The sequence below is a fragment of the Megalobrama amblycephala genome, linkage group LG9 (genome assembly GCF_018812025.1).
Source record: "Megalobrama amblycephala isolate DHTTF-2021 linkage group LG9, ASM1881202v1, whole genome shotgun sequence".
Classification (NCBI taxonomy): Eukaryota; Metazoa; Chordata; class Actinopteri; order Cypriniformes; family Xenocyprididae; genus Megalobrama; species Megalobrama amblycephala.
This window is the reverse complement of record NC_063052.1, coordinates 31,903,530-31,918,482: the sequence shown is the minus strand read 5'-3', so window position 1 is coordinate 31,918,482 and position 14,953 is coordinate 31,903,530. Positions and strand designations below refer to the sequence as shown.

At 34.7% G+C, this 14,953-nt stretch overlaps 1 protein-coding gene across 3 annotated transcripts; it reads left to right on the top strand.

Moving 5' to 3' along the window:
• The first annotated feature begins 3,696 nt into the window (after window positions 1-3,696).
• tcf19l (transcription factor 19 (SC1), like) lies at window positions 3,697-9,156 on the top strand. 3 transcript variants are annotated; one of them, XM_048202849.1, is made up of 5 exons: window positions 3,751-3,848; window positions 4,126-4,203; window positions 4,746-5,312; window positions 5,757-6,687; window positions 7,876-9,156. In XM_048202849.1, exons 3-5 carry the CDS (start codon window positions 5,021-5,023, stop codon window positions 8,213-8,215), a joined length of 1,563 nt encoding a protein of 520 aa, XP_048058806.1. In that variant the 5' UTR covers window positions 3,751-3,848; window positions 4,126-4,203; window positions 4,746-5,020; the 3' UTR covers window positions 8,216-9,156. The 3 variants fall into 3 exon arrangements, with proteins under 3 accessions (XP_048058805.1, XP_048058807.1, XP_048058806.1); XM_048202848.1 differs by lacking the exon at window positions 4,126-4,203 and having other exon boundaries at window positions 3,697-3,848; XM_048202850.1 differs by lacking the exon at window positions 4,126-4,203 and having other exon boundaries at window positions 3,727-3,863.
• Window positions 9,157-14,953: the final 5,797 nt, after the last annotated feature.

Sequence of the window (14,953 nt, the reverse complement as noted above, 5' to 3'; positions counted from 1 at the left end):
CCACAATACAACGGAATAAAGCCACAACACAATGAAATAAAGCCACAACACAACAAAATAAAGCCACAACACAACGAAATCGAGCCACAACACAACGGAAACAAGCCACAACACAACGAAATAAAGCCACAACACAACGGAAATGCTCCCGACCACTAGGGGGCTCTCAGAGCTCGGTAATATTAGTATTCCTTGCCACTGTTCTATAAAGTCGACAGTCTTACAAAGATGTCAACACCATGATTAGTTTTAAGTATGTAAACATTGTATATCGACATGAAATATTAATTAAAAATCAACTACGTGCACAATAGCTTCATATTTATACTTGTGAATGATTTGATGCGATACAGCGCATGATGAAGGGAACATCCACCAATTCCACCAAGTGGTTAAAACGTATAATTTGTATTCATTAAAATGACTTTGTTTAACATTTAAAAACAGACTTGTTCAAATTCCAAAGCTTGTTAGTTCCTGTTGGTAAGACTGACAAGCTTTGGAATTTGAATATGTCTGTTTTTAAATGTTATAAGTAATTTTAATGATTACAAATTATACGTTTTAACCACTTGGTGGAATTGGCAGAACGTTCCCTTCACCATGCACAGTGGTAGCGCGTCAAATCATTCACAGGTATAAATATGAAGCTATTTTGCACGTAGGTGATTTTTAATTAATATTTCATGTCGATATACAATGTTTACATACTGTTAAAACTAATTGTGGTATTGATATTACTGCCGACTCTATAGAACATTGGCAAGGAAAACTAACTTTACCGAGCTCTGAGAGCCCCCTAGTGGTTGGGAGCATTTCCGTTGTGTTGTGGCTTTATTCCGTTGTGTTGTGGCTTGATTCCGTTGTGTTGTGGCTTGATTCCATTGTGTTGTGGCTTTATTCCCTTGCGTTGTGGCTCGATTTCGTTGTGTTGTGAACTTATGTTTGCTTTTTTAATTTCGTTGTGTTGTGCACTACTGGGCCACCGTAGTACGTGTTCTAATTCTCTTTTATTTTCATATCATCTTATCACAACACTTGATTTTTAGGTTAATGCTACTCGTTTCTACTGGATAAACGTGTTTATTCATGTAAATGAATGTGTGAGGAAGATTATAATGCAGTATTAAAATGAGCTGTAGCTGGTGGGTGGAGTCTTACATCATGGGGCGTGGCTTAAACTGCTGGTAAAATTGCTACCTCATGTTTTGATGTCTCAATGACAGAGGGAAACTGGCAAAAAAAAGACAGGGTGTCAAAAAAGCACAATTAAGATGTGACGTGAAGATGTGAATTAAATTTCAGCTAATGTAAATACAGTGGTTTGCAAAAAATAATGAAACATGGTCAAATTATGAATTAAATGGATTTAATTTTTATTTTTGCTTTTGCTTTGGTTGATCCCTTTAGTAACTGCATTCAGAACAGGTGTGGATTGTAATTTTAAAGCATTGTATAAAAGATAAAAAAAAGTTTTCTATACTGCATTGATACTTATTACATATATTTCATGATCAAGCCCTAGATTTTTGAATAGCAAACCTTCTTTTAAACTCCCATTGCTTCACTCCAGAAGTTGTATTGTAACAGTTTGTTCTTATGACACATGAGTGAATGTGCAGTTATTGGGCCTTATGAAGCAATATCAATGTGAAAGCATTTATCAAACATGAGCAGAGCAGATTTATTTATAAATTGTCCATAAAACAATTTTTGGATTATTGTTCATACCCGATTCATTGGAACATTAGATGTAAGAATGTATTTATTATTGATTTACACAAATTTGTTCTGCTCATGTTTCATGAATGAGATTGAACACACACACACACACACACACAGGGTGGCAACAGTGTGAACATACACACTTCTGTACATAGATATATTGCATGTCAATGATCAATACTCTTTCTATCCAATGTTTGCTGGATTTTCATGCATTTCCTTAAAAAATAAGACACATCTAAAGAAATGAATGACAAAAAACAAGAAACCTTTAGCACTGTCATGCTTTACTGAATCAGAAACAATATGTTTGACTGCTTTTTATCTTTGCACTTAAGAATGATTTTGATAATGCAGAACTCAAGATATATTTCACTGAGTCTATATTATTATTGCTATTAATTATACTCTCTCTATATATGCGCTGATGTCATAGATCTACTATATACACAATTAAAAGCATCACAGAAGCATGTTAAACTAAAGGTTGCCTGCTAGAAATGAGATTTCATTGCATTACTTTGCCTCTGATGAGAAGTATTCTTAATGTCAATGTTATTTTAGCTGATGATATGAATATATTTTCAATGTTAGCAAAAAAAATGGATGTCAAATTTAGGATTATGCAATACAATCATAAAGAGAAAACAGCTTTTGAGTGGTGCACACATTTCCAATCCTCAGGCATAACTGAGCACAATAAAATCAAAACTGGTTAGCTGGTCAATCAAAAGAAATGGTAATCATTGTTCTGTTACTAGGACGGAAATCATTTATCAGATGATCAAGAATAAGCCAGGTGCATAAACAGTTTAAACTTGATAATACTTGAACAAATGCATTCAGTTCAGCGTGAGTCAGATTTATAAAAATCATTGCTTTTAAATATGTTGAAATTTGCATTTGTGTTTGGTGAAGTGAACTTTACCCTGAGTGGTTTGAGCTGGATAAATCAAATTCTACAGAAGAATATGCACTTATTGCACTGAAAAGTGCCTGGTAAAAAGACATATCCATTATTTTCACTGGTAAAGGAACCGTAGCAATATAAGTCCATCCTGTAAGTCTGCTCAGGTTAGTCCAAACATTTGATCAGTGGTTTACACAGATGCTGGCATCACATTATCAAACGAGCTCAGGAGTGAGTGCTTTCTTCATCGATTTATGCTGATTTCATTGTTAAATTGATCTTTTGTCAGCTTACATGCAAGAGTTCTCAGGAGACAGGTTTCTCAAAGTGCTTTATTCATCTGCAGCTGTCTTGGAAAAGTTGATTGTGAACATTATAGCATTTTTCCTCTTTCCGATGAGCATTGAAACTCACAAATGTATTTGCTTTAAGCCAGATAACAGGCAAATAACTGATTTCCATAAAACCATGAATATTAACAATACTTCTTCACAGTCATGTACAAAGTATGGTGCAGAGGATCGTATTTTTTGGCTGCTTTGTTAATTTAGTATTATACATGTGGCTTCATAGTTTGACTTCAAGCACAACTTTAGTTCAACTTTGTTTTTTCCTCGTGAATGAAAGATGAAAATAAAAGAACTTTAAAAATCTCATAGTTGATGTTGTTGTCTGTTTGTTTTTTCTATGATGCATAATCACTACTATTTAGAAATTCAATGAACTCTATAACCTGTATATGAATCCTTTAGCATTAGCAGAGGCATGCTTTCCAACTAGGGGAATAGATATAAATAGTCTTTAACCTACATAATAGAAATAAAATTTGTATCTTTAAAGTATTTCTATTAATATTATTCATTTTTTTTTAAATACAAATATAATTTTAATAATGATAAAAAATATATATCTTTATAATTTAATGTTTAATTTGTCGGTTATAACGTAAAACAATCGCAATTATTATGTTAACAACGATATCAAATCTCATCTAGCTAATGCTAAAAACTGTCTGCATTGTTATTTTCCATTGACGGTCTCCTTAACAACACCGACGGAAGTGGCGTTGATTTTCGCGCAAGGAAATGCGTCCTGGTCCTGGCGCGCCAAATTTCAAAGCACTTCCTGGGGAGAGGAGGCTATAAGGTTAACCACGGAGCCCAAATAAAAGACATATGTAGCGTTTTACAAAACATATACCTTCATAATTTGGGTATGTCATGCTTTTGTAAGTGTTTTATTATCGTAATGTTCGACGAAATTGGATGGTTGTATTTATAAAACAGCTATTTTCAACTCGCTTTGTGTGAATGTGTTTTATGCGCGAGCCATCCACTGCTCTGCCTTCACGACCACTAACATTTGGTTTTGCGACGGTGCTCTAGCGAAATATGTTTAACAAACAAATGTCTGCTCTTTTTAAATACGTTGCACGTTTTAAAGTACTGCTTTGCCACGTTTGTGAAAAACTTTTTGTGTGTGATTTATAGTTTCGTAAGGAAACCTATAGGCTACATGGTGTGAATCAGAGATGGTGTGACGCATGGTGTAAATCAGAGAACCAGACGGTGATAGTGCAACTAACTTTGACATTTGGTCAAGATATAAATTGCCATTTTATAGAAATGTGTGTATTGTTGGAGTAATAGCATGGTCCACGTTGCCTAGAAACCTTTTGTATATTTCTTTAAATATATTATAATGAAAATAGTATTTCTTACATGCTTTATTACTCTGTATAAAGAGCAATACATCTTTAAATATTGTGATGTATAATATAATTATTGACATATACTATATATAAGAATATATGTAAATGTATAAATATACTGCTATGCATGCTATGTGTGTGTATATGTATGTATATGTGTATATATATATATGTATATGTGTGTGTGTGTGTGTATATATATATATATATATATATATATATATATATATATATATATATATATGCGCTAAAGTTTCATGTTAATTTTTATCAGAACTTTAATTTAAATGACAAATGTTCACAAAAGGCTAAAAAGTATTTGCAATGAATAAAATGGCATGCAATAAAGAATTTAATATTAGTAATATCACTAAAGTGCTGTATTGTTCTGTTTTCCAGAATGAAGACCAGTAAGTGACGGCATCTGGCCCGGCGCTGCACAGAAATATCAGTGCTGCAACTTTTTAGTGTGTCCTCCAGATATTTTAATAATGTCTAGTGTGTCAGATGTTATTTCCTGGGCGTAATATTTTATCTGTAAGGGTCATACTCAAAAGAGTCTTTCTGAGCGTTGAGTCTTCAATGGAGGACGTTTAGCCCAGTGTTATGTGAGAGGCCCGGCTGTTGTCGGTGGTGTTGCAGATTTTTGCCACATTTATTTGTGGGATGTCAAAATGTCGTCAGGAGTCCAGCCGTGTTTCCAGCTGTTGAGGATTGGATTGTGTAATACAAACAATAGTAATGCCCATGGAAATGAGTCCTCAGACTCTGCGCGTGACCTGTACACTTTCCGCCCCGCGCTGAGCCAGTGTGTGTTCCGGCTGGGACGGGCCACAGAGCTCTGCGATGTCACTCTGGAGTCAATGATAGTGTCCCGTATCCATGCCGAGCTCCATGTGGAAAGAGAAACTGATGCGTCTGGAGAAGAGGGCTGGAAAGTTCAAGTGAAAGACCGCAGCAGCTATGGTGGGTCTTACTCTTATCATTTAAACATATAAACCATATAAACATATATTTATGCAAACACACACACATAGTATATGTGACACAAATATATATATGACACACGCGCACAAATTTTTCATGTTTTTGAAAGAAGTCTCATACTCATCAAGCCTATATATATATATATATATTAGTAGTTGTATCTATATATCCATTTATGTAATACAATATACAACCATTTTAATGATGATTTCAACATATAATATTACAGATGCACTATTTTATATAAACTTGCTGAAATGTTGTGTTTGTTTCAAAATATTCTGCTTTAATTGTATAGCCTAATGGTATTTTTATGTGAACATGACCTACACAGTTGCATTCTGGGACAAGTGTAGATCATTTTATTACGAGCTCCGATGTAAAATATGAAATGTCTTCTAAAAGTTTCTCTCTGTTCCACAGGAACATGGGTAAATGACATACGCCTCCAACAAGGGGTGTTAAAGGAAATCTTTGATGGTGACACACTCACCATCGGTGGCCAATCAGGACGGGCTAGCCCAGAATTCTACTTCCTCTTCCAGAAAGTACGTGTTCGCCCACTGGACTTTGATGCCATCACTGTGCCCAAAGCAGGTTCCTTCTCCTCTGACATTAAGAACCGGATCAGAACGTGCTCAGACCGTAAAACAGACCCCGCCGTGGACATTTCAAAGCTGTCCATCAACAGAGCCACGGTCATCCTCAACTCCATCGGCAGCCTGAGCAAGATGAACGGCAGCTGCTGGACTTTTAAGAAAAGCGAAAAAACAACCTCTTTGAATACTCCAGTATTCAACGCGTTGGCCCCGCCCACCACCCCGCCTCCCTTCCAGGCTATTGGTGAGATTTCATCTAAGTCCGTTCCGCCATCCTCAAAGAGCCGACGCAAGTCAGCCCACACGGTTCTGCTGGAGGACGACAGTTCAGATGATCCCGCGGGGCGCAGAGACATGGAGGACGGGAGGAGAGTACAAGCAAAGAAAAGACGACGGCTTTACAAATCAGAGTCAGAGGTGTTTCAACCCCCTCTACCCAAACTGGAGCAGAATTGCCGATCACAGTTTGATGTGTCGAAACACACCGGCAGCGTTTTTAATGTGACACCGAACAGGCAGTTCAATCATGTTGTGAACATGAGTCACACCACAGGCAACAGCATCAGTTTGACTCCCCTCCGCCAGCAGAAGCCCTGCTTGTCTGGTCCTGGAAGGAGACCAAGAGCAAACAGCTCTCCAATATACTCTTCCCTGGGGATGGGAAGTGAGAATTACAATCTGACCTCCCCGTCAGCGAGGATGAACAAGACAGAGAAGGCGAGAGGGGTGATTTCTCGCTTTCAGGCCTCAACTGGGTGAGTAATACAGGATCGTCACATACAGGAGTCTCACGATCCCAAAGAAAAAAAAATCCATGAAAAAAAAAAAGGAATTTGTGATTCTGAGGCCAGTAAAAATGCTATAATTAATGCTATAATTAATAAATAAATAAAAAAGTGTGTGTGTGTGTGTGTATATATATATATATATATATATATATATATATATATATATATATATATATATGTATATGTATATATGTATATGTATATATAATGTGTGTATATATATATGTATGTGTGTGTGTGTGTGTGTGTGTGTTTTTAATATAAAATTAATTAATATTCCTAATAGCATCTAATTAATTGCATATAAATATAAAATGTATCAAATATCAGGAATCAATTTGCAATTTCCAAGCCTAGAAAATTTATGGAAATAATTCAACTTTAACTAAGTGAGAATATTTTTCTAATGAATATAGTATTCAAGGCCTGAAAAATATATAGAAATGAAAAAAAAAAAAAAAAAAAATATATATATATATATATATATATATATATATATATATATATATATATATATATATGGAACTTCTTAATCTGAGCATAATTACTCACCCTCTGCCGTATATTCAAGTCAATAATATTTCAAATAGTATATTTTTCTAATAATTGCATATATTAATGTAAAATATCAGGGAATTTGTCATTTCCGAGCCTGGAATATTTATGAAATGTAATAAAATCTTTATTCTAAAATAAATATATTAAAAGTATATTATCTTTATTTAAAAACAAATACAAAAATATTTTATGAAAATAGTTATTTATATTATATATTAATTATATATATATATGTTAATTTCTTTGTGTTGCCTTTTTGGAACTTTTTAATCTGAGCATAATTTAAAAAAAAACAAAAAAACAAAGTCAATATTTCTAATAGTCGGTAAATTTTTCTTATAATTGCATTTATTAATGTAAAATATCAGGAAATTTGTAATTTCCAAGCCTGGAAAATGTATGGAAATGAATACAATTTTTATTCTAAAATAAATATAAAAATGTATAAAAACAAGTATATTTTTAAAAAATATACAAAAATATTTTATGAAAATAAAGAGATTTAAATTTCTAATCAGTAGTATATTTTATGAATTGATTTATCAGTAGTATATTTTATGAATTGATTTCATTAATTAATGTACAATTTTTCTGCAGGCGACGACGTGGAAGGCCTAGAAAACACCCGCTGCCACGGCCATCCCTGCCATCTCCCTCATCATCATCTTCCTCCAGCTCCTCCTCTTCCTCATCATCTTCTTCATCATCCTCTGAAGACGATGATGACGTTGAAGTGGGGGTCGCGCAGGGTGTGGAACCTTGCGCAGCGGCGCATTGTCGTCTCCCGCAGCAGGACACCGTGCAGTGGATCCAGTGTGACGACTGCGACGCCTGGTATCACCTCGACTGCCTGCCGCACAACCACAACCGAGACTCGCTGCTGTTCGACCCCAACGCAGACTTCCACTGCGGCTGCCACCGAGCCAGAAACCGCTGAGTCCAGGAATCAATCAATGCTTCCTCTCATATTAAGCCTCTGTAATAAACCAAATGCTTTCAGACATGTTGTTATAACAATCAAATTCTTTGGGACTGGCAGATATGTTGCTTCTTGGCATTCACCGTGCTAAATGATGGCGAGTTAATGTTTTCTGCCGTGGTGCTAATTGCTTTGAATGGTGATTTAAACTGATTTGGATCGAAATGAGGGTGTTGGATTTGCACACCAGCTTCAGTACGCGCTGCATCCCATTAGAACTCAACACTGGATGCCTTCTGACAGTTCATGATATATGTATTCAGTATACACAAGGATGTAATCTTCTAAAAGCTAAAAATCAAAAATATGTATGAATATAAATGTCTTTTTTGTGGGATTTTATATTTTCAGAAGTATGGGTTCATGATTTTAAGAGACTTTAAGAGAGCTTTGGATTCAAATATTGAATCAGACTTGGATAGGCTTTGTTAACTAGATACAGGTTGTTACCAACATAATGGCTGGTATATGATATGTTATCATTAAATACTGTATGGGAGGTTTTAAATGGGCGATGAGAATATAAACATGCAGTTATGAAGATGTGCTGTCTTATTCAAGAGTTTCATAAGCATTAATTTCAGGACATTTAATAACAGCTAAACCTGAAATCACTCCAGAAACAAAGTGAAGTGCAAACATTTCTATGTACGCACACACGATTGTCAGTTGTTTATTGTAATGTGGCCTGTTATTAACACAAGTTTTGATTCTGATCTCGACTAACCCTGTGTAGATATATATCTGTCTATAAGAATAGAATTTCTGTGGTATGAATGTTTAAAGATACTTTCACTGTCTTCACTTTAACTCAACATTCTAAAAATGACAAATGACTTCTGTCACCGTGTTTGTCTTGTTGGGAATCAAGGGCTGAATAAAGAATTCTATATTTAAAATATGATCTCAGTTGTATGTATAGGGTGCAATGAGGAGCTTTTAGTAACTATGGGACACATTTGACGTGTAGTTCAGGTTTTATGTAATAAAAAACTTAGCTGTCAGTATAAATATAAATACTATTATAGCAAGAAGGTAATATGACATTGCATTTCTTACTTTCGCAGTCGTGCCTGTCTATGATTTGAACAAATACATAGAGATATATTAAAGGATTAGTCCACTTTTAAATACACTTTTCCTGATAAATTTACTCACCCCCATGTCATCCAAGATGTTCAATGTCTTTCTTTCGTCAGTCGAAAAGAAATGAAGGTTTTTGAGGAAAACATTCCAGGATTATTCTCCTTACAGTGGATTTCAAAGGCTACCAACAGGTTGAAGGTAAAAATTACAGTTTCAGTGCAGCTTCAAGGGCTTTAAACGATACCAGATGATTAATAAGGGTCTTATCTAGCGAATCGATCGGTCATTTTCGAAAAAAATACAACCGTTTATGCTTTATAAACAAAATATCGCCTTGAACGTACTTTCCGCTTCCGCATTCTTCATAACGCTTACGCTGAATGTTCTACGCCTTCCCTATTCAAGTTACGGAAAAAAACGAAACTGGCGCCGCGTTCGTTCCGTAAGTAGAATAGGGAAGACGTAGGACATTCAGCGTAAGCGTTATGAAGAATGCGGAAGCGGAAAGTACGTTCAAGGCGATATTTTGTTTATAAAGCATAAGCGGTTGTATTTTTTTCGAAAATGACCCATCGTTTCGCTAGATAAGACTCTTATTACTCATCTGGTATCGTTTAAAGCCCTTGAAGCTGCACTGAAACTGTAATTTTGACCTTCAATCTGTCAATCAAAAATCCTGGAATGTTTTCCTCAAAAACCTTCATTTCTTTTCGACTGACGAAAGAAAGACATGAACATCTTGGATGACATGGGGGTGAGTAAATTTATCAGGAAAAGTGTATTTAAAAGTGGACTAATCCTTTAACTTTAAAGCTGTATTTAGTATGTATAGGCTACACTCACATATATATTTACACTGTGCAGAATTATTAGGCAAGTTGATTTTCTGATCATATTTTTTTTCCAAGCACATTTTACCAATTCCAATCTACATCAATCTTAATAACTACTATTAATATTGTTTTTAATCATTTATAAGTGATATATAATTGCTCATGAAGGCTGGAAATGAAAAACTGCCTTATATTCAGGTGTGCAGAATTATTAGGCAGGTTTCTTTTACAGGCAATATAAGCCAAAAAAGAGATTTAACTCAGACTGAAAAGTCTAAATTTATTAAATACTCATGAGAAGGACGCAATATTAATGCAATACTGGAAATTGCAAAGTTAAAGCATGACCAAGGGACAGCAAAATGCTCATTGGGTCAGCGGGGTCATACAAAAACAGGTGGAAAAGAAAAGACACATGTTAACTGCAAAATAATGAAGAATTAAGATGGAGAATTAAGTGTGAAACCAGCAGGAACCCTTTAGTCTCCAGCGCCACCATTTTCCAGAACTGCAACCTACCTGGAGTCTCCAGAAGTGCAAGGTGTCAGGATCTCAGAGACTTAGGTTAGCTAAAGAATCCTAAAAAATGACCCGCTCTTAATAAGAATCACAAGCTGAAGTGTTATAAAATACATGAAGACTGGGTTTTTATAGGCCTTATAGACAGACAGCTTGAGAGTGACTCCTGAAGGACCAGCACCACATCCTCTTGTACCACTGTTTGAAGAATTCATCTTCCAGAACCTGGCAGTAAGGTGTGGGAGTTCATTTTTAGTCCATCTCTGAAGACGGACATTTCAGGATAAGAAAAGTGAACACCTTACTGCCAGGTTCTGGAAGATGAATTCTTCAAACAATGGTACAAGAGGATGTGGTGCTGGTCCTTCAGGAGTCACTCTCAAGCTGTCTGTCTATAAGGCCTATAAAAACCCAGTCTTCATGTATTTTATAACACTTCAGCTTGTGATTTTTTAGGATTCTTTAGCTAACCTAAGTCTCTGAGATCCTGACACCTTGCACTTCTGGAGACTCCAGGTAGGTTGCAGTTCTGGAAAATGGTGGCGCTGGAGACTAAAGGGTTTCTGATGGTTTCACACTTAATTCTTCATCTTAATTCTTAATTATTTTGCAGTTAACATGTGTCTTTTCTTTTCCACCTGTTTTTGTATGACCCCGCTGACCCAATGAGCATTTTGCTGTCCATTGGTCATGCTTTAACTTTGCAATTTCCAGTATTGCATTAGTATTGCGTCCTTCTCATGAGCATTTAATCATTTTTGACTTTTCAGTCTGAGTTAAATCTCTTTTTTGGCTCATTTTGCCTGTAAAAGAAAACCTGCCTAATAATTCTGCACACCTGAATATAAGGAGTTTTTCATTTCCAGCCTTCATGAACAATTATATATCACTTATGAAATGATTAAAAACAATATTAATAGTAGTTATTAAGATTGATGTGGATTGGAATTGGTAAAATGTGCTTGGAAAAAAAATATGATCAGAAAATCAACTTGCCTAATAATTCTGCACACAGTGTATATATAATATTCATTTAAAAATGTCATGAATACATTTACACTTTTTTATCTTTGTTTTATATCTGTTTCAGGGCACGTTTACATAACAACGATGTTTTCCTTTGCGTTTTTCGCGTATATAAGACAATGTTGTCAAAACGATCCCCATCACACGGATCCACGAGAACGACTAATGTATTCTGCTGCCTGGCCAGTAGTTTGCGATGTCACTTTGTAAAGAACACGTAATGTGCGTTACGTCATTGTTTTTACAAATTTGCGTTTTTTAAGTTTACACCGAGACAATAACGGTATCGTTATTCAAAAACTCGCATCCTTGCAATCCTGTTTTCAAATGTTTGCATTTTCAGACCCCCAAAACGCCTAAAACGTTTTCAGTTTTTAACAGTCGAAAACAGTGTCGCGTAAACAGCCCCTAAATTTCAGCTAATCAAGATCTTTCAGTTTACCAAAATTATAACCAGGTGTGTTGGACGGGTTTATATGACAGTTTTCAACTAAAAAACTGAAAACTTTTGTGTGTTTTGACCGTCATTTACACGACAACGGGTTTTTGGTGGCCTGAAAACACAAACTTTTAAAAATGGGTTTCAAATAGCAAGTTTTTGAAAACGGTCTCTGTGTAAACAACATGTTTAATGCATGAACAGGTAAAAGGCCTATAAGTATTTTTCTTATATAAACTATAATCTAATATAAAGTAGCATATGAAAAGTTGCTAGTTAAAAACAAACAAATCACTCCCTTAAAATGGACTCTTATCTAATCATACAATAATTCATAATTTTAAAAGTATGTGGCAGGTAGAATATTGAAGTAAATGTAAACATCTTTGTGAGAATGATGTTTTTTTTAGTTGTTGTAAGATAATTGTTCGAGTCTTAAAGGATAGTTCACCCAAAAATGAAAATTCTGTCATCATTTACTTGCCCTCAGGTTGTTCCAAACCTGTATACATTTCTTTGTTGTGTTGAATACAAAGGAAGATATTTTGAAAAATGTGGGAAACTGAAGAGTTCTGGGGCACCATTGACTTCTATAGTATTTTCCCCTTCTATGGAAGTCAATGGTGCCCTAAAGCGGCCTGGTTACAAACTTTCGTTAACACTTTATTTTAAGGTGACATAGTTGCATGTTACTACATGTACTTACTATAGTAATAACAGTAAATAAGTACAAGTAATTAACCCTAACCAAACCCTAACCATAACTGTAACTCTATAGTAAGTACATATAGTTAATTAATATTACTCAGTACTTACTGGAGTAAGTACAATGTAACTACATTACCTTAAAATAAAGTGTAACCAAACTTTCTTCAAAATATCTTCCTTTGTGTTCAGCAGAACAAAGAAATTCATACAGATTGGAAACAACTTGAGGGTGAGTAAATGATGACAGAATTTTCATTTTTGGGTGAACTATCCCTTTAATTGTGTATTTTGTATAATGTTTGTGTTTTATGAGAAACCAAAGGAAAATTTCCTCATTGGTGGAAAGCTCAATCAAACAGTATTGAAAAAATGTGAGATCCATGTTATTTCTCCACCACCCTAACCTAGTTAGATTTTTGACATTTTCAATAAACACGTTCTCGAGCACAGCTGAACAGGAGCGCATTATTGCTGTTGTTCCGCTGTTATAAATCTAACTGCACAAAGCTGCCGTATAGCTGGACTGTTTGTCAGGTGGAATCCAGTACAATTCCTCTGACCTTTATGAAGACTGTGACCTAAATGTCTGAATCATCTATTGTCACATCACATCCCGTCACATTTGTCCATTCTTTGAACATCCTTGTTGGTCTGGGAGGCATTTGTAACACCTTGTGGGTTTCAGGTCAGCGGAGACTCATACCTGTGCATTACAGATCCTGTCTCTCTGATAGATGGCTTGTATTAACCGTTCTCCGCTCAGATAAACTGGAACACGTCTAGTCTTGTGAAATTTCAAACATCTGTAGGTGTGCATCTGGAGGACTGAGGGCGTTTGATTAGATATCATCATTATATTAAACTCTATATCATATCATACAATGTATATATGTGTGTGTGTGTATATATATATATATATATATATATATATATATATATATATATATATATATATATATATATATATATATAGTTTTTTACAATATATTTTATGAGTTTAATATTTTATAGGTGATTCTGTATTATTATTATGTTAAACTCTATATCATATCAATGTATGTGTGTGTGTGTATATATATATATATATATATATATATATATATAGCCTAGTTTTTTTTTACAATATATTTTATGAGATTAATATATATTTCATACACATAGTGTGTATGTATGTATGTATATATATACATACACACACACACACACACACACACACAATTAATATATAATGTAGAATAATTAAATATATGCATTTAATATTCAATGTATTTAATATAACTATATATTTCCGCTTCATTCTACATTAAGTAATAATTAATTATTCATGTGTTGCCTTTTTTTATAACTTCTTAATCTGAGCATAATTTAAAAAATATTTTTTCTTTGAAGGGAATAATGATCATTTTTAACTTAATTTAATATTTAATGATAATTAATAATGTCAATGGAAATGATATTTATCAATTAATAATGAACTAATTTAAAAATAACCTGCATAGTACATTTGCACTGCAGAATTGAGGACAGAATAATCTATTATTAATGTTATTTATGTGTCCAGCATTGAGCATAGGGAAAAATATATATTTTTTATAAGTACATACTATAATGACTATATTCATGAACATATAAATTCCCCTGTCTGTCTAGTGCACCTATATGTACAGGGTCGTTGGGGTTGCCATGTCAACCTGACATCTGTGTACGTTATCAAGGAGAGATAAAACAGAGGTGTGAAATCTTTTCAGGTTCTTCTTAATGAGGGCAATGGATTGCAGTCTGTCCGTGTTGCCATGGCGATGCCTTTTGCAGTCAATGGAAGTATGTGGCAGGCAGGCTGCAGCAGCAGGACCTGTGAGAGAGAGACAAATGCTGAAAGAGAAAACAAACTGATGCAAGGACAAAGCTGAATACTGCTGTGCTAGTTAAGAGTCTGATTAAGCTAGTAGGGGTGAAGCGAAATATAATGGCTTAAAGAGGATGATTAATACACATGCCAATCCGTGTAAGTGTGAGTAGTTTCCTTTGGCCACCAGAGGGCAGACTTGTCCCGTTAGCCTGAGCCTCAATACTATTGCTCAGTAG